Raw genomic sequence first — 27,126 nt, 5'->3', positions numbered from 1 at the left:
ATGGTACCAAGAGAAGCTAGAAGAAAACCTGGAAGATAACAACAGAGATGGACAGATGAAATTCATGAGTTTGTGGGTAGTAAATGGGTGGCCATTGCACAAAACAGAAGGAACTGGAAAGTTGCTGGAGCGACCTTCATCCTGCAGTGGATTGAAAATGGCTGATGATGATGAAGTATATCTCATATTGTGAATACCTTCATGAGTCCATGATATTGTACTATCTGAGTTACATAGTAATTTATGTATGTCTGATGGAGATGCAGAAACATAGGTAACATGCTGCAAATAACTACATTAAAATTAAATTGTATTAATCATGAGTGGTGTAAACACTAAAATTTTTGATTTACTTTGTCAGTAAAAAGCATACTGTAAATACACATTAGAAGTGATCATGTAAATAAAAGTAAAGTTAAGTGCTGAAGTTAAAGACAGCTTAACTAAATGCTGCAACAGAATTTTATCTGAAAAAATATGAACAACTCTGGATTCATTCTTTATACATAAAACTGAAAAATATTGTAACTTCAATAAACGTTACTTAACCTTACCTTGTTCAACATATTATAATAAAAAATGCCTAATAAAATAATTGTAATTTTTCAGTTCCTTCAATCCATTTTTTACTATGTAGAAGTAATAATACACATTAAGAAAATTTGGTTCCTATTTTAAGTGGAATTTTCTGGAACCAATTATCCTCAGATAACGAGGAACCCCCCCAATGCAACCCAAATGACAAAATCAGATCCAGCTTTCCACACCTGGTCCATTGGGTATTCAACAACACCTCAATCCTAACTGCCGACAGACACAGAAAATGCAGACTATACAAAGAATCATTCATTATTGGCATAACAAACATTATTAGCTAAAACAAAGGCAGACAGATAGACAAGAATCATGTACATGTTTTCAAAAGCAGAGTTATTAGAGGAGATAAAAAATTAAAATAAGAACCAATAAGTATATCCCAAAAAAATAAACCCCATCCTCTCCCTAACATAACCTTGAACCCACCCACACAATTATGATGCTCACAAAAGTTAGTTACCAAGCAGATATCTAATTCAACAACATCCAAATACCTTCTTTCATTCTAAATACTTTCCCCCTCATCATGTGTAAAGATCATCTGTGACAAACTAACCTAAGATTGCCTTCAGGAGACCTTAACTGGACTTTTAATTCCAAACTCTCTTTTAAGGTAGTACAGTACAGAACATACAAATATAATGAATTGTAAACCAGTTTTGGTATGTGAGGCTGATGGTTACATTAGTATTCATAATTATTCAGTTACTTAATATTAATTGATGTATTATTAATCTTATTAACTAAATCAATAAGTAATGTAAAATTATTTAAAACTATTAAAACTTAATTCTTTACTGATGATTGCTAATAGTTATTTGTTAACTAATTCAAGACTAATCTTGGCAAATAAGAAATGTGAAATAAGAAATCTGTATGGTGATATAATTTATGTAAATTATATCACCATAATTTACCAGTCCTGTTGTCTTTACAGTCACTGAAGACATGGTACAGGAAGTACCATGAAATATCTAAGAATAATCTGTAATTCATTAAGAAATTAAAGCTCCTCTGTAGCCAGGTGGGAAGGAGCAGCAGTTCGTAGCACATGCTTCTTGATTAGACCGGGGTTCGAGCCTGTCACCACCAAATACGGAGGATGCGGAAAGGTCAGGGAATGACCACCGCATATTCCCGGAGCAGTATAGCCTTAGTTGCTAATGCTCCTAAAAACCAAATAACAACAACATTAAGAAATCAAAGGCAGATTATTTCATCAATATCCAGTTCTTGATATACCTGTGCACCATGCTGCTAAAAGAATGTGTTTAAGTGGCTCTGCACGTAAATGGTATCAACTAAGTACCTAGAAAGGAAATCCACCTTACTTTTCTTTTGGCCTTGGAATTGGCAGTAAATACAACATCCATGGCTAAAAGCAGTGCAAAAAGGATTTTACGACTCATCTACCAATGGATATAATACTCTCTAACCTAGATATCATGAATGAAAAAGACCATGAGTCTTCTCAGGAAAAAAGGATAAAAAAAAAAAGACTCATCTCAGGAAATGCAGTCTTGTCTCATTATGCATTCACTGAGTATACACAGCCATTAAGTAAACTTTCTCCATTTCTTCTTCAGGCACTAGCTTGCTCTTCAAAAATGTTTAAGACTTCAGTCTGAGGATCTCCTAGTAGAGACATCTCAACCAAGACAGCTGTTAAAGCAAAAAACTTTTGGAGGACTTACAGTTTCAGTCACTCCTCATGCCACATTGAATACTTCCAGGGAGGTTATAATGGAGTGAGATGACTTATTAACCACCACAGAGAAGTAAATAGTTAAGAGTTGCTTAAAGAGATTAGAGGATTACACATGCTACATGGATTATGACCAGAAAGGATGAAAATATAATATCCACATGGAGCATCATACTTACCTTCTGTACTCCTGTCTTGCAACAAACAATAAAAGTAAGTTAGTTCTAATGTAGAGTTTATCTTTAGTTAGCCCACTAGATGGTAAAAATGTCAAAAATATGGCCATTTTCAGGTGACAAGTTGAGGAGATGCAATCTATTCTCTTTTTGGGTCAAAAGAATTACCAATTAGAGCGCACTGTACCTTCTCCTTCCCTGTAACCAAACTGCATACTGAGACTTGCAAACTATGGAAACTTGAATAAAGAATTGAAAAATACAAGGTAGTAAACAAATTAACTTATCTAGAAACACGAACGCAAATCTTAGCAAGTATGCTTCATGCTCGTATGCAGCCACTGTCAAAATACAAAACAGTATTTAGCTTTATATTATACAGCTACATGAATGAGAAAGCAATCCGGCTACAAACATCCAATAAAATAAAGAGCAAAAACCATGAAAATAGCCCATCAAGGCTACAAAATCCAGATATGATGGAATTTTTTTCAGCTTGATCTGTGCTTGTTAACAGGAGAGACTGCTTCTACAGGGATGGGATACACTTAAATAGAAAGTGTGCAAGAATATTTGCTGATGCTATCGAGGTAGAGTTAGGTGGGTCAGAAAACTGCTAGCTTGTGGGGGATACATGGACTAATAGATTAACAGTAGCCGCTGGTAGAGGGGAAAGTGATTCTTGCACTGTGCTTCTATTGAAATGAGCAGCAGCCTGGAAACAAAATGCAGAAAACAGCATGGCTGGACAGTGCTGTGCCGAGTCAGTTTGGTGTGACCTAAGCACTGGGAAAGCAAAATTGAGAGTAGGAGTGTGTTAGAGGCCTAATGACTCTGATGAGTATAATAAACAACTGTACAGAGAAATAAGAGTGGGCCAGTAAATCAGTGTGTCTTATAATGGGGAATTTTAATTTCCCATATATTGACCGGAATTTGTGGGTTGGACACTCACACATTAGCAAGGTTTTTGTGGATTTATTGGATGATTGTTTTCTACAGCAGCATGTTCAGGAGTCAACTAGAGGGAGTAATACTCTTCATATGATTATCAGTAGTAATTCTTCATGCAATAAGAATCTGCAGATAAAAGAACCACTAGGTGGCAGTGATCACAGTTTGCTGAAGTGGGATTTATTCAGAGGCAACTACCATCAGTGGTAAAGGGAAGGGTTTTTGCTTTCGTAAAGGTGACTACAGTGGTCTGAGACAGTATTTAAATTCTATACGGTGGCACCAGCTGATGATGTTACCAACAGTAAATTCTAAATGGGAAGCCTTCAGGGACTTAATCTTGGAGGCTACTAGACTTTTGATACCAGCTAAGAAATATTGTTCAAGATTTAGGCTTAAATGGATGTCAGATGAACTAACTGGACATGTGGCAGAGAAGAAAAATGCATGGGATACATATAAATTTACAAGCGATACGGGAGCCTCTGATAGATATAAGCTGGTCGATAACCTCTTCCATCATGCAGTATGATTGATGACTTTTGAGGTTATGATGAACATCGTGGCAAGATCCAATATTCCTTACATTTCGAGGATATAGCTCTAAAACGATGTTCGCAGGCCGGCCGCTAGTTAGTACACTGGACCGAACCTATTGGTAACTCTCTAGGAGGCTTCCGGATCAGCTAGTGTATAATCTTGCTACCTCTACTCTGCCAGATAGTGACTGGAGGCGTTGGCCTCACTATGGTGGCCAAGCATCCTTGGTAGGCTCCGGAAGGCAAACATACCCATCAACGTCAGTGCTCCATACTGCCAAATGTTATGACCAGTCTTCAGGGATTGCCCACAGGGCTCTGTCCTGGGACACTTCTGTGGAATCTGGTCCTTGATGAGTTCTTAAACTTTGACCTGAACACAGTAAAAACACAAGCCTACGCCGATGATTTGATAATGATGCTTGAGGCAAACAGCAGAGCCCAAATGGAAGCAACAGCAAATCGAGCCATCTCAAAACTGCTGCACTGGACCCAAGAGAACCAGCTCAGAAATTCGCAGGAAAAAAATGAGTTAAATTCTCTTGAGGGATTCTCTGGATATTAGGAGGCCCCACAAATAAAAATCCACGGAACAACCGTAAAGCTAAAAATGGAATTAAAATATCGTGGGATAGTCCTGGATAAGAACGTGTCATTCACCCCACATCTCAATTATCTACGTACCAAAATCAGGAATTACTCCGCTATGATTTCCAGAGTTACCAGAAGGGTCTGGGGCTTGAATAAGAGGACACAAGACCATCTCAGTGTCTTGGGCTTGAATAAGAGGACCATCCAACATTCTTCTCTAAGGCAAGTTCTAGGTGCATAGAGAATATCACCTGTTCATAATCTTTGTTATGGCTCATGAACCTCCACTTCGCATCAGAAGAAAGTTGTTGTTGATGAACTACTCAGCTAAGATTAAAAGCCTGTCTACCATCCTGTTTGGCCACTACTGCATGATCCTCAGTGGAAAACTCACTATGAAAATAAACCCAGAACAATTCGGCCTACTGGTATCAGACTGCAGAATCTAACAGAAAGCTGGAATATCAAACTTGATAATATCCTCAGAGAATCAAAAGATCGGGATTCCTCATGGACTACCTTCACACTTTATTGTGATAAATACTTTGAGCAATGGGGTACAGGTTCTATAGTAAATATTAATATACAACAACTACATTTTGCTCACACACAAAAGTATCCCCACTTTACTAAGATCTATGGTGATGGTTCAAAGTCTGACAGACAAGTTGTTGTTATTTGGTTTTTAGGATCATTAGCAACTAAGGCCATATTGCGCCGGGGATATGCGGTGGTCATTCCCTGACCTTTCCGCATCCTCCATATTTGGTGGTCACGGGCTCGAACCCTGGTCTAATCAAGAAGTGTGTGCTATGGAGGCACCATAAGACAGACAAGTAGGTGCAGTGGCTGTCTTCCCGAATACAACTATCTCAGTGTCACTTCCGGCCGAATGCAGCAGTTATACTGTGGGGCTCCATGCCATCAAGCTTGCCCTGAAAAAGATCTCACTCCTGTCAATAAATAAAAGCATAATATATATGCTAATTTACAGAGTGCTCTTTTAGCTTTGAAAAGCAGTTCCACACCTTTCAATCTTTTTTTAGCATTAGCATTTGCTAATGCTAAAAAAGGATTGAAAACCTCATAAAACATGAGCTGATATGTCTTCATGAGCATCAGCAAACTGTTGTCTTCTCTTGGATCCCAGGTCACAGTGGTATTCTAGGAAATGAATGGGCAGATGATGCTGCAAAGCATCCCTTCAGCATAGCCTCAACAAATGATCTAGCCCCATATTCTGATTACAGACACAATGTACGAAGATGTATGAGGTATGAGGTATGAGGTATTGAGGGTCTAGCGGCTCCTGGGATTTCTCCCATCTCCGCGAATGTTCTATGTATCGGTGACAGTACCCTGTCAAAGCCAGAGATTTAGAAGTGTGTGGGTCATGAGTAGTGTTATATGTTGTGCCCATTGTTTCTCCGGCTTATTGGCCGCCAGGCCCCTAATGGGACCAGACGTTGCCCATACCTCGCCACGTGGAGGCTAGCCGGGTGTTACCATTGAGTCAATTGTACTCTGGCAGGTCCTGCCACTTACTTTCCTGGGATTTTAGTGGCTAGGACCTAAAATAAAATTGGAACGACCGCGGTTGATTTTAAATCACTTACATTAAAGCACTAATATGGGGTTTGACGCTGAAAGCCTGTTTCTAAAGTGCCTAAAAGGTTGGGCGAAAATTTTTGGTGTATTTTAAATTTGGACGTGTAGGGCTATACGCTGTGCAAGAAAAAGTGCTGGGAGGGGAGAGTGAAGACTGGGGGGTGAAATAGGAAGAAGAGGGTCGATAGGGTAGGTGACCCCCAATTTTTCAGTGAGGCATGCCCATGCCCCACCAGAGGGAAGAAATGGTGTGGCAGGGAAGAGAGGCGACAGCAAGCCGTCACCTCCCTCCCCTGCCGGGAGTGGGAGTAAAAGAATTGCACTGCACAAGAGAGTGCAGAGCATAGAGCCAATATGGCTCCGTTGAGGCAGCAACTTGGAGTTTCTCTATCTTCGTTGGTCTTCTCTGTCATTGATAGCCATATTTTTCCTCAGCTAGGAACACTGGTCAGGTCCATTGTTGGTCTGTTAGCTATGGCTGTGGTTCTCTTCATCATGGAAAGTTCCGCAGCTCCATGGGGTTATTCTTGCGATCGCTGGTTTTAGATGATTAGTAGTAAGCAGGTTCCTGGGCGAGGTTCTCCTTGAGTCATCTCCACGCGTGTTCTGTGTCTCCTTTTTTTTTTTTTTTTTTTATTTTTTTTTTTATCTTCTTCTGTAGATGGCTATCAGTGTTTTACGCCTACCAAATAGTTTTTGGGCATATTCCTTTAGCTCCCTGTATTCCTCAAGTGAGTCCAATAGATGTGATTCCAAGTTCTTGGGGAGGTAGTGTATTGCAGTGATCAGTCTGCACCTGAGGTCCTCATAATGGGTGCAATCATACATAATGTGCTCCCAGCACTCAAACTCCCCACAGGCACATCTCGGATCCACCTCAATCCCCAGCGCTGCCAGCTTGGCTTTAAAGGCCCCGTGACCAGTCAATAAATAGGTGGTATATAAGCCAGGTTGAAACCAAGTTGGGGGACTGGGGTACATCCTGTCGATGTTCGGAATGAATTTCCTGGTGATATTTCCCTTATTTGAGTTGGCCCAACGCTCCTGCCAAACTTGCATCAGGTGTTTTTGCAGCCTTGTCTTTTCATTTTTTTGTGGTGCATTAACGTCCACAGTATAGCCATGGTATGTACAAGGTATTCCTTTCTCTATGTGGTAGTTCATTCCCCTACGCATGATCTCTAAGTCAAGGGGAAGAGCTCCGGCCAAGACCTGCAGCGCGTGGGTACTGGTTGTCCTACAAGCACGTGTAACTGTCAGTAGGATTGTTCTTTGCGTTGCATCAAGGATGCGTCGGTTTACTACAGTTCCTGTTTTGGAAAACCATATTGCTGAGGCGTAAGTGATGATCGGTAGGAAGGTTGTTTTATAAAACAATGACAGGGTGCGTTGGTTTAACCCCCAGTCCCGCCTGACGATCCTAGCCACCAATCCAGAGTATCTTTTGATTTTGGCTCTGATATAAGTTAGATGGTGTTTAAAGGTAAGATTACCATCCAGTATAACTCCTAAATATTTTAACTGGGTCACTAATTTTATTGTGGTAGGTCCCACCTTTATTTGTGGCGGTCTACGTATATCAAGCTTGCCTTTTAGCAGGACGGAGGACGTCTTTGTTGTTGATATCGTCAGGCAGTGGGTTCTGGTCCAGTTTTGCAATATCAGCATTGCCTGATTGGCCTTTTCCTCTAGCTGGGCCCGGCTATCTGCAGCAATGGTGAGGACCAAATCATCAGCAAAGGCCTGGGAGCGCACATCACCGAGGTGCAAAGCCAAGAACCCATCCAAAACCATATTCCACAGGAGCGGTCCCAGAACAGAACCCTGGGGACAGCCCCTGTGGACATCACGATTCACTCTACCATAAGGTGCTTCCACGATGATGCGTCTCTCGGAGAGATATGACCTAATTATGGAGTATAAGTTGATCGGAACTTGTGCCAGCCTTAGTCTTGCCAGTACGCTCGGCCACCAAATGGTGTCGAACGCCCCAGCGAAGTCAACGGAGATGGCTAGAAGATATTTATTATTGCAGTTTGCTGCTAATTCCGATAGGCTACGCAAGGCTTCCACAGTAGACGAACCCTTCTTGAATCCATATTGCGATGTCTCTGTGAGTTTCGCTGCCTGGTAATGCTGATGTATCCTTGTGCAGAGTAGTCTTTCAAGCAGTTTGCTTGCAACCGGCAGTAGGGCTATTGGCCGATAAGAGTTTGGCAGGTGGGGTGGTTTGTTCGAATTTTTGGCGATTAATTTTACCTTTGCTGTCTTCCAATTTTTGGGGAAGATGCCCTTAGCCAAGCAGCTGTTATATAGGTGTAAGAGGAGGTCTGGAACGATCTCCACGGTCTTCTTAATAATTTCGGGTTCTAAGTAGTCCAGGCCTGGACATTTATTATTTCTTATCAGGGTTGCCATTTGTTGTAGTTCATCCCGTGTGAAGAGTGGCTCCTGAGTGTCTGTTGAATAAACTTCATTATCTTGACAGATGATAAGTTGCTCTGGCAATGTTGGCTCTATTGGTTTCGGGAAGATGGCATCCAATATATTGCTTATAGATTGTTGCCACGTGGTGGTATAATCACCTTATGGTGTCTGGGTGGTTGAAATGACTTCCCCCCTGGGAAGTTTATTCGTCACTATCTTGTATACCACACCCCAGGGTTCAGTGTTCCCTGTTGTGCTAACAAAGGTCTCCCAGGCCTTGCGTTTGCTCTTGACGATCGCATTTGTGTAGCTGTTTCTGGCTTCTCTATATCTTTCCCTTAAAGCTTCAACCTCATGGGCCGGCCATGTGCGCCTTGCCCGTTGGAATTGTTTTCTTCTTTTAATTGTTTCTCGTCTGAGCTGTTGAATTTCCAGGGTCCACCATGGGACAGCCCCCCGGATCAGGCTTCTTCTTTTTATTGCTGCATTGCTGGCTTCTGTTATTATCTTGGTTACTTTAGTTTGGGTTTTATTGGGTTCCTCGAACTGATTTGTCTCAGTTAGATGTTGGGCCGTTGCTGGTATTAGGATTTCCTTAAAACGTTCCCAATTTGCTTTGCGAATGGCATAGCGGCTTTGTATTTGCTTGGATATTGGGGCTCTGTCAAGTGACCTTGCTATCTGATAGGTAATCACTCTGTGATCGGACGTTGTCCACGAATCCCGAACAAGCCAATCCTTTATATAGCCTGCGACGTTCCTAGTGGACAGCGTGACGTCGATCGTGGCCTCCCACAGTGTGTTACAGAACGTGGGCAGTTGGTGCGGCCGATTTAGTACCATGATCGGGGAGTTAGAAAGATATTCGTCTAGTATTTGCCCGTTCCGAGTTCCGCTTCTGTCCGGAGTCAGGCTGTGCCAGGTGGGGGATCGGCAATTGACATCTCCCCCTATGATTATTTTCTCGTCTGGGAGCAAGTCTACCAAAACTTGAAGGTATTGTGTAGCTGGGGTGATGTCCTCCCCCGGTCTACAGTACAGTGCCACTATGTAGAACTGGCCTAGCGGCGTCAATACGTGGGCACAAGCTGCCCATGACGAGCATAGTTGTTTAACTTTCGTGACTGTGTAGTCTGGGTTGCGTACCACTACCGCCGCCCAAGGGGTATCTTCCTCTTCGTGTACTATCTTATATGTGATTGGGTATCCACACACCCGTTTAGAATGGGTGTACGGCTCCTGGAGTATGAGAATGTCTGCATTGATTTCGTCAGCTTTTATCCTTAGCTGTTCTGCCACTGCTCTGGCTCTTTGCGCATTTTGTTGGATGATCTCTATTTTGGATGTATTATATTTCTTATTGTTTGTCTCCATAGTCGATTCTCTTTTGGTATTGACCCTTTGCTTTGATATAGACCGGGCAGTTTGGATCTCTGATCAAATGTGTGTATTCCATTTTGGCTGCTTTACAATTGGCACAGGTTGGATCCTGTTCCCTGTTGGGGCAAGTTTTGTATTCATGGCCCTTGCCAGAGCAATGGCCGCAAGTAGGCGTTGTCTGAGTACAGGTGTGGGTTGTGTGTCCGAACTTGCAGCACCGAAAGCATTTCGGCACCGCTGCATGCTCCCGGAACCGGTGGGATCCCCATTCTATATATATTCTGTTACATTTTTTCAGCTGTTGCCATGCAGATGGGTCTAGTTCAACTACCCAGTTCCTATTGGTTCCCGATCTGGTACCGGTTGAATACCTTGGTGTTACCATGCATTTTTTTTGTGCGTCCTGGGCTAAATTCCTTAGATTTCTGGTGACAATTTCAGTTGCTAGTTGTTCAGGCGTTACGTCTTGGTCTACATTAAATATTATAATTGAAGGCCCACGCTTTTTTGGCAGCTCCGCTGTTAGCCCTAACTTGACAAGTTTTGGGTTTTCCATTATTGCCTGTATATCTTCCTTATTTTCTGTTTCTATTATTATTCCTGTGCTTCTTGTTTTTCTTATTGTTTTAATTCTAGTAGTCCTCAAGTCATCTTTCATCTCTTTCATAAATTTAACCTTCAGTTCTTCGCTGGATTGGACATTTTCAGTGTTTTCCAGGGTTGTCGGTCTGAGAACCACCAAGTTTGGTGTTTTCAAGAGTGGTTGCCTTTTTTCTTGTTGCCCTTCTTCGTTTGGTTGTAACTGATTTGAGCCATTCCTCAGCGCCTGGACATATGTGGGGGCACGCTGTTGCATTTGATTTGCCCCACATTGTTCGTAGATTTGTATCTTCACGTTTGCCTTTTCATTTTCTAGGAAGGTCTCTATCAGCATGGCTTCCATCTTACTGAAAATGTTTACAATCTGCGATCTAGTACCTGTTGTAATTCTGTTTGATGGTTCTTTGAAAACATTCTCTAATGCCGTCTTCAAGGCTAGAGATTTTTCATACACTGTGCCTTCAGGCAATGTAGGATCCAAGGGAACTTCTGTTGACTTCTCTTCTCCAGTGTCCTTTGTAGATGGCATACTCTCTGGTTGGTCCCTTGCTACAGTTTGGGAACATGTTCCCCCACTCAGACTAGAGTCAATCTCAGATCGTTCTGATGGACGAAAAATAACTATGTTATTAGTGTCAGACTGGAATTCAGGAGCCCCGCGAACAGAACCGCGAGCACTCTCACGATTTCCAACTGACTTCGATAAAACTGGTTCATCCTCTCCAATCAAACCACTTCCAACAACCTTTGCAAGTGTTTTATATCTAGGATTCAAACTTCCTGACTCAGTCTGCGTCGTCAACAAATTACTAAAAAGTTCCGCACGAGTCTCATGCTCGGCTGAGCGTACCTTTACGCGCTCATTGTCCACTAGTGGAGTCGTATTCACTGCTTCCACATCTGCCCAAAAGCCCAAGATGCGACTAGCAGCAACAGCAGTAACCCCGCTTGATTCTGAAAACAAAAAATCTGTGAGGGCTTTTTTAGTCCTTGAAACCGCAGAACATATTCCAGAGACCTCCTGGACCTGTCCAGAAACGGGATCATCATCAAGTGGAGAGCTCAATATCGATTCCCATCTCTGTGTCACTTCTCTCCGATTCTTATCTGATACAAATGAACTGGAAGGATCAGACACGTCTACTTCCTCTAGCTCCGTTAACGTGGATGAGTCCACAATTAGCTTAGGGGGGCAAACTACATTATCTTTATCTATATTACTGATTATGTCCCTGTCTCCATGAGGCACCACCCTAGGGGTCAAAGGAACCTTACGACCTTTTAATGTTTTAAAAACCTCGGGAGATCTTAACGCTGATGACTCCGAGTCAGTAGAGGTACCTCCCTCAGAATCGCGTTTACCTTTTTCCACGTCAATAAAAACAGATTTTTTCCGTTTAGTTTTACTTTTATCACCCTTAGAACTTCCCTTGATTGATGTAACAACATTTTTACCCTTTTGTTTCTTACGGGGTTCTGGTTTATCCCCAGACTCGCCAGAGAACACCCCCTCTATATCTAAATCCCCAGCTATCTCCCTACTAGAGTCTATATCCATAATGTATGTTTTGTTTAAAGAAAACTACCACGATTCTCCTTATCTCTAATAAGTCCTCTTCTTCCTGTAATAAAAGTTCTTTATTTATTTATTAAAGGGATCCTCTTCTGCTTGACTGTCCTGTATTCCTTACACTTACCTCTCACCTACAATAAAAATCTGGTTCAAAATATATATATTTTCCAATGTTAACCAATGGGCAAAAATCAGCATAAAAGTTCTGATTTTGCCTAAACCTAGTTCCTGTATCTCAGCTCCTAATCACCAGATGGAGCTAGAAAAAATCTTTTAAATAAGTAATTTCTTTAAGAACTCACCTACCAAAGATGAGAACCTCAATCCCAATAGTTAAGCAGATATTGATTTTTAAAAGTTTGCTAATTTTAGCCCAAAACCAGCCCACCATAAATCCTATGTTAACCTATGGGAAAAAGTCCATCCATAGGAAAACATTGAATTTTCAAATTTTAATAACAAAATTCCACCTGAAATTATATAACCACCACAGATAGGTGTCACTATCCCTGTTATAGTGTATCCCTGGACACTAAAAAAGAATTAAAGCCAGGCAGCCATCTTGTCCCATATAAAGTCTATGGACCAATGCAACTTCTATGGGAAAATTCACTATAGGATTTCCACAATGCTTTTCCTATGGAGCAATGTTTCTCTATATGAAATGAGAGCACAAATTGTTGTAAAATTTAAATCAGTTATTTCTGTGTAAATATTCAACCCCAACTCCCAAAACTTAACCTCTAGACTCACCACCTCATATATTTTCACTGACACATATTTTTCCAGCTCAGGGGTTGCTAAAGACGCACAAACACATCCAAAAAGTAGGAGCACATTTTACTTGACTTCACACTAGTGGCGCTAGTAGAAGATGTATGGAACAATGGACACTTCTGTGGAAAACACAAACAAATAACAAGTTATTTGAACTGAAACCTGAACCACAAGTATGGACATCTAGCCTTCGTAAAAATAGAAGAGAAGAAGTAATCTTAGCCAGAACCCGAATAGATCATACTCACATCACTCATCTCTACCTGCTTACAGGAAATGATCCTCTGCAATGTGCGTACTGCTCACAACCACTTACAGAAAAACATATACTTCTCGAATGTACCTTGTTCAACAGTGCCCGACAAACATCTTTCAGTATCATTTCAGATCTACAGCAACCTCTGTCTCTCAATAGCATCATAGGTAAAGAAGCAAATCTCTCTGAATTCTTTCTCTATTTAAAACAAATTCAAATGTATGACCATTTCTAACTGCTCCCCGCGCAGTTATCATAAGTGACCCTTGCGCTAGAAAATACCACAACAACAACACAATGAGCCATCTGATGTCAGTGGGTTAACTATTGATAACCCTGCTCAGGTGAGTGACAAATTGAATAGGTATTTTGCCTCTATATTCACACATGAGGAATTATTTAGGGGAGGTGATGTCAGAGATTTATTAAACTATAACAGGGAGCTAAATGACCTTGTAATAACTGAAAGGAAAGTGGAAGAGAAATTATCGAAGCTGAACATGAAAAAGGTGCCTGGGATGGATGGATGGAATATATCCAATTATATTAAGGTAGGCAGCAAAGGAGGTAAGCAAACCCTTAGCCATAATTATGAGAGCATCCTTGGATTCAGGGAAAGTTCCTGTGGACTGGAGATGTGTGAATACATCCTCAATTCATAAAATGTGAAATGAGTAATTACAAACCTGCTAGCTTAATGTCTATTCCAGGAAAAATAATGGTTACTGGTTAAAGAAGCCAGACCCTCTGGACAGAAATGCAGGGATACTGTAAGCATAGATTTGTTAAGGTGTAGTCTTGTCTAACCAATCTGATAGGTTACTGTGTTGCAGTGACCAAGGAACTGGATGCAAAAAAAAGAATTTTAATATCATATACTTCAATTTCAGGAAGGTTTTTAATACTGTTGCACATAAAAGACTGTTGTACAAATTGGAGCTCTGTTGCATTAAGGGAAAGTTATTGCTATGGATAAAGGGATGGTTAAGTGGACGAATACAGAGAGTGGTTATCAGTGGACTCCACTAATGTTATTAGTGGAGTTCCCTGGGGTTCAGTGCTCGGCCCATTGTTATTTTCAATATTTATCAATAATTTTGATGAAGTTATATCAGACTGAATGTCTAACTTTGCAGATGATACAAAGTTTGGCAGGGTGGTTAATCACATTAATGATGGTATGCTACTGTAACAAGATATAGAAAAATTAGGTCAATAGGCTGAGAAATGGCAGTTGAAGTTTAATGAACTGTGTGTTGTTGTTGTTATTTGGTTTTTAGGAGCATTAGCAACTAAGGCCATATTGCTCCGGGGATATGCGGTGGTCATTCCCTGACCTTTCCGCGTCCACCGTATTTGGTGGTGACGGGCTCGAACCCCAGTCTAATCAAGAAGCATGTGCTACGCACTGCTGCTCCTTCCCACCTGGCTACGGAGGCGCCTGAACTGTGTGATACTACACTAAGCGTAGTGGAAAATGAATAATATAGGGTAGTGTGCAGTCAGATATGAAATTCTCTGAGCAGTGCAAACATGATGCCAGGATTCCCAGGGTTTTGTCAATGATAACCAGAAACTTTGCTAGTAGTGTTAAAGAGGGGATTATCCCCTTATACAAGGCCATGGTTAGGCTGAATCTTGAGTACTGTACACAAGTCTTTAGAAAGAATGTATCTCAGATCTTCTGGTATGGGTGCAGAGAAGGGCAACCAGATGAAAGGAACAAAAGGATTCTCTTACCTGGAAAGGCTTCAGTCATGCAAATTGCAGAATCTGGTGACTAGACACTTTCAGGGGAAGATCTGATTGAGTGTTTAAGGCCTTGAATGAATTGAGTAAGCTAAATGTTAATTTAGCTTACTCAATTACAGCATTCTTCCTCTTGCCGAGACTACACACATGAGGGGCATAAATTCAAGTGGAGGAAGGATGGTTGTAGGCTAGATGTGTGTAAGTTTGCCTTAAGCCAACAGGAGGGTGATTGTTGGAACAGACTTCCATCTGTTGTTGTGGAAGCTGATTGTCTGAATAAATTCAAGGAAGAACTAGACCAATACTTGGAGGGTACAGTGGGTGAAGTGTGTGGTTTTTTTTTTTGCTGAGGCTATATAAGCTTGCTTTCTTGCATCATTTGCCACTACTACTACAGATCAATCAACAACCATCTCCGTGGCATTCCAGCTCTGAATGAAGTGAACACAAAGAAGTTATATCAGCCACACTATGTATAGGACACATACCATATGCACGGCTACTTACTCACAGGTGAAAATGCACCACAATGCATTGAATGCAATACTGATTTGACAGTGAAATATACCCTACTGACTGGATTTTATTGGAAGTAACAACAGAATATTTTCAGCCCTGTAACCCAAATCCAAGAACCTATTACACTTATACATATCATTGGGGATGGTGAAAATTTATCTGAAATCTTTTTTTTTCTAAAGGCAGTGCACCTACCCTTGCTAATATAGAAAAATTGCATAAAATATGATCTGGCAGGCACAGTATGTCCACAGCAGCCTTTGTGCCAACAGTAAACATACCAATACCAATCATATTGCTATTTGAAATGTCACTATCATGAACTATTTCACTTAAGGGCAAAGGCCTCATGCTATGAGGTTTAATTATTAATTTCTGTATAATCAGAGCAAAGAACCTACATGATTTCTGTATTTTTTTATTTATAGTGCATCACTGAAACAATGCATGGTATTTGTGAATTAATTTCATAAGTCATCGGCTTAGATGTACCTTCTGAATTTGTTTATGGGTGAATCTTTAAATTGCCTTTTTTTTTATTAAACTTAAATATATTCCCTTTCAAACTGATATTCTGTTTTACTTTTCAGTGATGAATGTTGCTCCTCATAAACGACATTTAGGAGATAATTTTAGCCAAAGAGTTCGGATGCGCTCTTGCTGTTTTGTTACAACTGTTGATAGTCGTTTCCTTATAGCTTGCGGTTTCTGGGACAATAGCTTTCGTGTATTTTCAACAGATACAGGTAAGCAAAGTGATGGATTTATTTTACAATAAATATTTTCTTAGTAGAAAGGAATTCTTGATTAAACTGAAATTAGTGCTTAATTACATTTAATTATAAAATATAAAATATTTAAGGGCAAAGGCCTCATGCTATGAGCTAAAATGACTAACATATAAGTTAGTGCAAAAGCATCATTTTAGCTTAGCCATCTACCAAAGTAGTTAAATTAATTAATTAAATTGGCATTGTTTTGGTTATATCTCATATTATGAATACCTTCACGAGTTGCCATGGTATTGTACTACCTCGAGTAAGTAACACTTTACCAGTGGAGAAGACTGCTGTTACTTATTCTCAGCAAATACCACCACCCAGATGGCACTGTTTCAAAGCTTGTTGGCTTCTCCTCGGTGGGTGAGCAGGTACCCTGATGTTGCAGTAGTGACAACCCAGTTATGAAATGTAACTTCACAATATGAAACATGCCTGATGGTGTGCAGTGATATAGACTATAAAATATTTAAGGGCAAAGGCCTCATGCTATGAGATAGAATGACTAACATATAAGTTAATGCAAAAGCATAATTTTAACATAGCCATCTACCAAAGTAGTTAAATTAATTAATTAAATTGGCTTTGTTTTGGTTATATCTCATATTGTGAATACCTTCACAACGAGTTGCCATGGCATTTTACTACCTCAAATAAGTAACACTTTACCTGTGAAGAAGACTCAGTGGTATCCACTGAGTCTTCTACACAGGTTACTTCACAGGTTACTGTTACTTATTCTCAGTGGTATCCACTGAGAATAAGTAACAGTAGTCTTCTTCACTAGTGAAGTGTTACTTATTCGAGGTAGTACAATACCACGGCAACTCATTGTGAAGGTTTTCACAGTATGAGATATAACCAAAACAATGCCAATTTGATTAATTAATTTAACTACTTTGGTAGATGACTATGTTAAAATGATGCTTTAGCACTAACTGATATGTTACATTTAATTACTAATTTCATTTATGTGGTCTTTAAAAGAAATGAATGAATAAATTCAATAATCAGTAACAAAAGCCCTATGAAATTGATAATTTAGAGTATATGCTTCATACTAGAGGGTTAATCTATTACAGATTAACTCTGTACTGTGATGCCACACTGTGAGGTGTAACTTGAAAATAACAGGCCCACATTAACTGTTGGCTGAAGATAAAAATCTATGATTTTCTGTACCTTCCTAAATTTAGACAAATTTTTACTTGGTGTGATTTTTGAATTTTTATTTATCATTTTCCCGGAGTTATAGCATAACTGCATCCAACAGGTGTGGCCCCACTGTTTTTTTTTTTTTCTGCTTTTAACACTAGCATGAGAAACTGATGCTACAAAATGTAGAATTATATGTTTGTTTCTAATCCGATTTATTTATAAACCTGTAAAGTAGGTTATCTAATGATTTTCTAATGCTCATAAATTTTTGAAAGGTTTATTTGATATATTTGTTAAGAAATGCATTTTGTGTGCTTTTTGCAGAACTTACATGGGAAAAAATTTTCACATGGCCTACCCCTAGTTAGCAGAAGGAAGAATTATATAAGATAATTCCACAATGTGGAACTATCTTATTTAATTATACAGTAACTTTGGAAATATGAGTAATACAGGATCTGCTGGCTCTGGGTCAGCATTCACATGGACAAGCAATCTTTATGAACTGATTTCTGCTAGAACTGATTCGTTTTCTCTGCCAGCTATAAATCTTTCTTTTAAGTGGCTCTACTTTCTTGAAAGTACTAAGAAGAGAGCCCAGAAAAAGGAAAGGCCCATTTCTTTAGTTTAAATTGCCTCCACTTACCATTACTAACATCTATGCTCAGCTATTAATGGTTTACTTTCCACAGTGGGGGGCTGACAAACTGGGTGGAAACAATAATTCCCAAAAACCAAAAGGATCAAACATGGACTTTGCTACTTTTCCTCTGCTAGAGCCCTATACTGAAAGTATTATATGTAACATGGGGAGCTGATTAGAACACTTTGCTACATTTGTATTTGGCACTAATAAACGGATCCCATCTGGGAGATTATGGAGCACCAATTTATGACTCAACTAATTTGACCTCCAAGTGCTCTAAAATGGTTAACCCTGTTCATCATAGCTTTTCATGTAGAAGACATGAAACTTAGGTAACACTGACACTAAAACTTAGGTAACAAAACCTACTGCTGTATTATGCACCCAAAATAAAATGTGTCCTTGAACAAGCTGCATGAACCAGACTCGAACCTATACAGAACATGACCAATCATTAATAAACTAGCAGATAGATGCCTACAAGATTTACTCTTACATTAGGACTCTTAAGCATAGACAGAACAGCAACTGTAATAGTCGGTGCTCTTTAGGAAACCATCTCTGACATCTTGGCATCAACAGACATTTCATTCATGTCAAAAAGTATTTACCCATACAATGGGCTATTTACCATACAAGAGTTAAAAACAACTCTAGCTGCTACTAAGGTAAAGTGCTGTTTGGACCAGATGTCAACCATTTATGAAATTATTAACTTTATCAAAATCTGTAGATCACTTGTTCTTTTTATGCCTTTCATCAATTTTTTTTTTTTTCTTACATTTTCTTACCTTTCATCAAAATCTGTGGATCACTTGCTCTTTCTATATAACAAAATCTTTCTAAGAAGCAGTTTCTGGGCTGCTGGTGTAAGATAATCCTTCTTGCCTTTGCAAAGCTAGGAAAGCATCCCCAAGTTCAAACAAACTATCATCCTATCACTGTGATTAGCTGTCTCTGAAAAATCCTAGAAAGAATGGTCAATGCTCTTTTCTCATATGGTATTTAGAAACAATTAACCTTATCTGCAACATTTAATTTGATCTCCAAAGAAACAGCTCCATTTTACCACCAAATTAGACTGAAACATCTATCTGAGATGCATTTTTAAAATGCTCTCATTTTAAAATTTCAAATATTTTAATATTTTTTTGTAATGTTTTCTGATCAATGTAGACACTGATATCACATTTTATTCCCAATGTCTAAAAAAAACAGGCCATTATAGTGATTTAGCTGATACCGCAGCAAAATCAACAACCCAACAAATGATTCTGACTTCACAGTCACCTATGCATACTACAAGCAAATAATACATAATAAGGTACACTGCCAATGGCAAGATTTGTGTAATGGACACACTACAATTAAATTTTATCAGATAAAGCCAATAATCAAACATGACTGTCCAGTCTGCACAGAATTCATAAAGAGGAAGTTGTTTTAGCTTGGCTGCACATGGAATACTACCATCTTGCATATTCATTTCTTCTGAAGTTCAGAGTGACAAGTATTCTTAAGAGATCAGGTGATACAGGATGATCTCAGAAAGTGTTTCAAATTTTTGAATTCAATGTATCCTTCAATTTAGGGGAGGAGATTCCTGTGGATTGCAGATGTGCAACTGTATCCCAAATTCATAAAGGAGGATCAAAACCTGTCTCTTACCTTGACCTGTGTTCAAGGGAAAATTGAGTTGCTGTTTAAAGAAGTAATGCAGGACCATCTAGACAGGAATGCAGTTATACTGCGGTCACAGCATGGATTGTTAAGAAGTGATCTTGTCTGACTAATCTGATTGGATACTGTGAACAAAGGAACTGGATCCAAAAAATAATTTTGATATCATATACTTTGATTTTAGAAAAACTTTTGATACTGTTCCACATAAGGCTGCTGTACAAATTGCAGCAGGGACATTAAGGGCAAGTTACTTCTGTGGATAAAAGGATGATCGAGTGGGAGAAGACAGAGTGGGTTATCAGTGGACACCGCTCTTCTTGGTTAATGTAATTACTGAAGTTCCCATCAGGCCCATTGTTGTTTTCTGTATTTATTAATGATATTGATGAGGGCATATCAGGCTTCTAAGTTTTCAGGTGATATGAAGGTTGGCAGGGTGGTTAATGACAGTAATCAGGATATGCTACTGCAACAAGATCTAGGAAAATTAAGCCGATCATCTGAGAAGTGGCATCTGAAGTTTCACATTGATAAATGCAAGGTGCTGCATGTGGGTAGCAATTCCAGATTAACCCACCAGCTGTATTGTGCCACACTCAGGGTAGTGAAGAATGACTGGGGTAATCATACCATTAGACTTTGTCTGATCGCACGATTACCCTAGTTCTCTGAGCAATGCAGATGGGCTGCTAGGAGCAGCCCTTTTGCATTTCTTGAGTACTGCATACAGGTCTGAAGGCCTCATTTTAGGAATAATGTGGATCCATTGCAACAGGTGCATAAAAGAGCAACGAGATTAGTAAGAGGAACAAAAGGAGGCTGTTACCAGGACAGGCTTCAGTTCTGCATATTGTAGGCCCTGGAGAATCTGCATGGAGATCTCATTGAGGTGTTGAAGCCTTTGAATGGGTTGAGTAGGCACAATGCTGATTGGATCCTTCCTCTTGTGGATACTGCACACTTGAGGGGCATAAATTCAAATTTAGATGGAGGTAGTTGTAGGACAGATGTGCAGAATTTTGCCTTCTGTCAGCAGTTGCTTGTTGAGACAAACTTCCATCTGATGTGTAGTGGAAGTGGATAGTTTGAGTATGTTCAAGGAAGAACTGGATTAATTGCTAGAAGGATTGGACAAGTGATATGGGAAGTATTGTTGTCATTGTTTTTTTTTTTTCTTTGACTGATGCTTTATAAGATTGCTTTCTTGCCTGAATTGCTATTATTATTATTAATAATACCTTATAATGTGGATAGTCTTTTATAATATATAATGTTATTCTGCCTGTGTATTTGCAGCAAAAATTGTTCAGATTATATATGGACATTTTGGAGTGGTGACATGCTTAGCTCGATCAGAATGTAATATAACATCAGATTGCTATATTGCTTCAGGCTCTGAAGATTGTACTGTTTTGCTGTGGCACTGGAATGCCCGAACTCAGTGCATTGCTGGAGATAGTAATAATCCAGGTATGTGTATTTATTATTTAAATAGTATATCAGATGTTATATAATATACAAAAATAAGTTTTACCCCCCCATTAAACCATCAATTCTGATACTAAGAAATATGTTCCCATATTTAGACTTGCTCTTGGAGGAGATGGAATAAGGCTTCTTTTTTTATTTCTCCCTGATTGGGGGTTCCACTCCGGGACGGTAGTATTGTTACCTAGTGCACAGGGTGGTTGTTATGTCTGGTGTTACTGTTGGTCAAGGAACTCTCTGACTATCCTACAGGTGTTCAGGATTGCGACTTTCTGGAGTTCCGTGTAGGTATTTTCTGGAAGACCTATTATGCTAGGCTGTTATGTAGGGTCTGTGGCACCATACCGGTGGTTGACATGATCGTTGGGATGGTTATTACGTGTTGCATATGCCACATCTCTTTGATCTCCTGTCCTAGGTTGTGTACTTCCTGATTTTTTCCTCGTGGGTTTTTTGGAGGTTGCCAGTGTATGGCACTGCTATGTCAATCAGATATGTAGCCCCTTTTCCTTCTTGTTGACAAGGATTTACGTCTGGTCTGTTTTGTGGGATTGTCTTGTCAGTTATTATGGCACGGTCCCAGTACAGCTTGTGAGTTGGGCTCTCTGGTACTGCTGGGGGTTCATACTTGTAATATGACACACTTTCTTTGATCAACTGGTATTTCCTTGCTAGCGTCTGATGTATTATTCTTGCTACCTAGTTGTATCTGTTTGTTTGTTTGTTTGTTATTTGGATTTTAGGAGCATTAGCAACTAAGGCCATATTGCTCCGGGATATGCGGTGGTCATTCCCTGACCTTTCCGCATCCTCCATATTTGGTGGTGACGGGCTCGAACCCCGGTCTAATCAAGAAGCGTGTGCTACGCACTGCTGCTCCTTCCCACCTGGCTACGGAGGCGCCTAGTTGTATCTACTAGTGTAATCAGTCTGGGTGATCACCTTGCATCCCGTGGTGATTTGTTGGATTGTTTCTGAGGCCAGGTGGCATCATTGACATGTGTCATCTGGACTCCTTGATGGTATATTTTCTATAGTTTTTGGTGGTGTTTACTACTTGGTCTTGGATAGTTTGCATGAATCCTTCAGTCTTGGAGAAAAGCATCCCACTCATGAGCCATGCATTGGAAGCCATTTTATCATTGTGATCTTGATGGAGGTCATTGTAGTGTCTGCCCTGGAGTGTCTTCTTTGCCCATCTTTCTAGCTTCGTTTCTGCCATCTAGACGGGAGGGGACTCCTCACTTAGGTTGAGTGGGGAATGCCACTTGTCTGTCTTCCTTAAGGCCTGGTACAGTGCTGTTGCGTTTTTCAGGAAGTAATCCTTCAGGTCAGCTATTGCTGTTTTACGTTGCTTGATGAGGCATATCAAGCCCTTTCCTCCATCTTTCTGAGCTGTGTCAGTCTCTCCATGGCTGACTTCAGGTGGTGTTGGTGGTTCTTGGTTGTCCTTGTCTTTCAGCTCAATGTTAGTCCAATCTACGATCTCGAAGGAGTATGTTAGCACTGGGACTGCATAGGTGTTTATGGCTTTAACTGCATTCCTTCCATTCAGCTCTGCTTTCAGCAGGCTTCTGAGACTCTGATGATATTTTTCGGTCTGGCAGGCCTTAATTTCCTTATGCTGTAACTACTGAGCCTACATCTTTAGGTATTTGTAGGTCTCTCCTTCTGTCATGGCTTTGATCTCTTTACCGGTCTGCAGTTCATAGTTTCAACTGACTAATTTCCCCTGATGCAATCCGTGGATCTTACATTTGTCTAGACCAGTAGTTTCCAAACTACTGAGATCTACGGACTCTTTCAAAAATCAAAAAAAAAAAAAGTTTATGGACCCCTTCAAAAATTAAAAAAGATTTTGTGGACCCTTATATATATATGCATATATTTCTCTGTGTGTGTATATATATGTATGAATATGGTTTTCTGAAAAGAAAATTCAGTTTTGTTTAAAACAACTTTATTCTTATTCTCACATAAATATTTAATAACTTTATTTTATCATCAATTTGCTATACAGAGAATGGATAATTTGACCAGTTCCAGAGGGTCTATTTCACGGACCTCCTGGAACTGGTCTACAGACCCCAGTTTGGGAAACAATGGTCTAGACTGAATTCTTCAGTGATCCGGAGTAGTTGCTGAGTAGAGCTTGATGTCATCCATGTACATCAGGTGGGTGAGGATGTAAAGGTTCTTCCTCCCTTCTTTCAGGTTATATCCATACTTGCTGCTGATTTTCTAAAGCACATTTCTGGAAGTCACGACCATAAAACAATAAAACAATTCGCAGTTTCCGGCCGGTTTATTCGGCCTTTCTGTTACTCCAAGCAATTATAAACGGGTGGTAAACTCAATGTTATTGCATTTGTGAAAATACCGATAGCTGGAATTGTGTTGGTTTTTACGTTATTATGGTGAAATGTGTTTCCCCTTTACTGAAATCTTCAATCATATAAAAAACATAAATAAATTTTCAGAATCTTCTCTTCATTCTTTTTTTTTTTTTTTTTTTAAAGCTTCGTAAACTTGTTGCTCCATGCAAATCGTGTTAGTTGCAATTTATGCATTCCGTTAAAAAATGCTTATGCATGCTATTGAAATTTATAAAGAAAAGAGAAGATTATCTTAGAAATAAATCCTCTTGAAGTATTTCTGAAGAAGAGGACTCCTTGAGCAACAAACCAACGAGTGCCGAGCCAATAATGAGTGTGCATTTAGTCGATGATGATGGTGAAGAATAAACATTCTTTAACATTTGTAAGTCATAAATAATTTCTCTATTATTATAATTTGCTTGATTTTACAGGCTACGTTTCATTTCTTTAGATAAATCAATCATTGTTTAAACATAAACTAATTAGCTAACTAATTTCATTTTTGATAACATAACCCCTATTTTTAACATTATGTCTATGGAAAATAAATTCCCGCTTTACGAGCACGCACTAGGAACAGATTACCTTGTAAAGTCGAGAACTACTTGTATATTGTTGGGAGGCAGGTGATTGGCCTGTATTTTGCCGAGTATCTTGGTCTTTAGGCTTCAGATATGTGATTCCTTGAGTGAGAAACTTTGTGATTGTCTCTGGGTGCCTTATTATTCAGGTGAACTGCTCTGCTAGGTGCTTGAACCAGTAGTTGTGGACGTTATCTATATCTATTCACAAGTTGTGGGAGTTCCTGATCAATTTTTACTTCTTCCTTCCGAAAATCTCACTCTCTTATCCTTGGTTTTCTTCCGTTCTAGTTCTATCCAGGGGGCTCGGCTGTTATGGCCCCCGCACTCCTCAATCGTCTTCTGCTTGGGTTGTGCATTTCCAGCTTTTCCGTTTTCTCCGAGACTCCTGTAGAAGGCACTTTGGTTGTCATCGAAGGTTCAGTTGTTTATTTTCCTCTGGGAGCTCTCTTTATATTGCTGTATTCTCTTGCTGAGTGCAAGGAGGTTCTGCTTCAGCGTGTCAAAGTATTCCTCTATTCTCTGATTTTTGATCCTGTGGATGCTGTCTCTCTTGAGGATGCACTTCACTTTACCAGTAAAATTCTTACTCCTATTGCACTGTTGGTACTGGTTCAGTTGGCCTATCTTGACTCTTAATTCTTCAATCTTCTGCTGAAGTCTTCTTTCCCATACTGGCTGTTCCTTCTTTTTCTGTTCTTCTGCTGCTGGTCTCTTGTTTCTCTTCCATTAATCCTAGTTGCTGCTATGGCAGCACAGTATATGGCTGTGTGGATGGCCTCCATTGTTGTCTAGATAATGTGGTATTATTTGCTGTATGAAGTGATCTGCGATTCTCCACAGGATTCTATTTGGCCTCTGTTTCGGTATCATTTGGGTCTTTGTGGAGTCCATTCCTTCGAATTCTGCTAGGGCCGCCTTCCATTCATCTTCTATTCTGGATATCATAACCTTATCTCTTTCCACTTCAGCTGCTCTGTGTTGTATTTCTTATTTCTCTTCCTCCTCTGTTTCCATGTTGTCCATAGTCGTTGTTCTTTGTAGTTGATCACTCACGTCCTGCTTGGTTTTTTCCAAGGTTGCAGGAGCAATCAGGTTTTTTGTGATGATGGCCCTTCTCTGGTTTGCTATTCACTGTTCCGTGACCCGAATATCTGGGAATCATTCCAAGCACTTGGTACATAGTCTTCACCTGTACACTATCATATCAGTCTGTAGCTTGGTTATTTCATAGTATGCTCGCATGATGTATGTATTCATTTTGATGCTCCATTTCATGCTTTGGCTTTTTCTCCTTTCCTGGGTGGTCAATAGCACAGTTGTGCAGGAAGCACTTACAGCTTGGTGGAGCTGGGTGACCTTGCCCCCTTCTCTTGTGGAATCTGTATGGGCGAAGCACCACTTACTCCATTATCTTCCTCGGGAGACTGTCTCCAACTTTTCGAAAAAACTCCCTCTGCCTAAGGCCTGAACGTGAGTGACTTTATCCTGTGCCACACTCAATGCGGAATGATTATTATTTCTCTTCAACATTATCCATCTATGGAGGTGAACTTGTTTAGCTTCGTTTTATGTCCAGTGGTAGTGCTAGTTCTTGGGAGTGACACCAGATGGCACCACAATCTGCCTTAACCATTACTCCAACCTTGGAGAAGGTAAGTCCGCTGGAGTAACTTTCATGATGTTTTATCATTATTTATTTTTCCTTATTATTTTTTTTTAAAGTGACTTTTCAGGTGATCTATGTTTCATTATTACTGTATTAGTTGACCAAAAATTCATGTTGTTTTTTGAAAGCTTAATATTTTTATAAAAAGGTCTGGGTGCGAGGTTAGTCTGGGTGGAATCTGGGTGCTAGGTTAGCCTGTGCGGACGTAGCTCCTTGAAGCTCTTGAAACAGAGAAGTTTTTCCTGATTTATTTTCTGATTTATTAGTTTAAATTGTCATATTAACTTATTTTCTAGAGTAGCTTTATATTCCTAGTTACGATACTTAGTTTAAAGTTTAACTTAGACAGAGATTTTGTAGATATTACTTAGTATCGATAACGGTATCAAATCCACGTGTCACAAATTGAACGAGAGGTCTTTTTTTTTAACCAAATTTAGTCGATTTATTAACCAATTGTTATATCAAATTATCTTCTATAAGTAGATTATAGACATAGTCAGGATCCTTAGTTTATTCTAAATTGAGATAGCGAGATTTGGAAGCTAATCAATACTTACGAGTCCATAGAAGTACCGTTCGAGAATTCCCGCCATTTTTACACGATAGCATAAGCTTAGTGTAGTATAGTGCATAATATAATATTGTCAATTAATCAGTAAATCTATTAATCTTGATAAACTTTATTGTCAATTAAATTGTATTTTTAACTCTATATATATATAACGACTTAATCGTAACAAATAATTAATACATAACTATAGTGGTACACGTGATACGGAAGTTGTATAAAGGGAACTCGTAGAAAACACTAGATACCGAAAAAAAAATATATATATATATAACATAACTGTTTTTGGATATAACTTAAGGATTTAATTTTTGTTTTGAAATTTTATTGAATTAAATCGGAATCATGACTCTGACCAGAGCAGCAAAGCAAAAGGCTCAAGCTAATGGGAGTGCTGTGGTTCAGGGGAGAACTGAGGGGGGCAGTTGCCCTCTGAATCACAGTCTTTTAAAATGCACTGTTTGCTTGATGTTTGCGGAGCAGTCGGGTACGGGACATGATACTGCCAAGGGGGATGTCTTTGTGTGTGCACGATGTAAGGAGTGCAAGGAAATCAGGCGACAACTCAGCGTTGTTATGGGCCTTTATGAGAGCTTGAAGGACAGGGTGGATGCCCTCGAAGGAAATAAATTGAGGGGCCCATCAAGCTCTCAGCTGCCCACATCAACGGCAGAGCTTGCACTTGGTCATCAGGCAATACAGAGGCAGCCCCCTAGGCA

General features: G+C 39.7%; 1 protein-coding gene across 1 annotated transcript in view; it reads left to right on the top strand.

Moving 5' to 3' along the window:
- rg (A kinase anchor protein rugose) overlaps positions 1–27,126 on the top strand; it is a 1,582,765-nt gene that overhangs the window by 1,484,211 nt on the left and 71,428 nt on the right. The window contains exons 52-54 of the mRNA XM_090384432.1: positions 1,544–1,557; positions 16,045–16,200; positions 21,017–21,190. Coding sequence (XP_090240558.1) covers positions 1,544–1,557; positions 16,045–16,200; positions 21,017–21,190 — 344 coding nt within the window. The remainder of the gene's footprint in view (positions 1–1,543; positions 1,558–16,044; positions 16,201–21,016; positions 21,191–27,126) is intronic.

The sequence above is a fragment of the Mastigoproctus giganteus genome, chromosome 11, assembly GCF_048544385.1.
Source record: "Mastigoproctus giganteus isolate SK-2022 chromosome 11, ASM4854438v1, whole genome shotgun sequence".
Classification (NCBI taxonomy): domain Eukaryota; kingdom Metazoa; phylum Arthropoda; class Arachnida; order Uropygi; family Thelyphonidae; genus Mastigoproctus; species Mastigoproctus giganteus.
The sequence above is the reverse complement of the archived record's forward strand: the minus strand, read 5'-3'. Positions and strand labels throughout refer to the sequence as shown.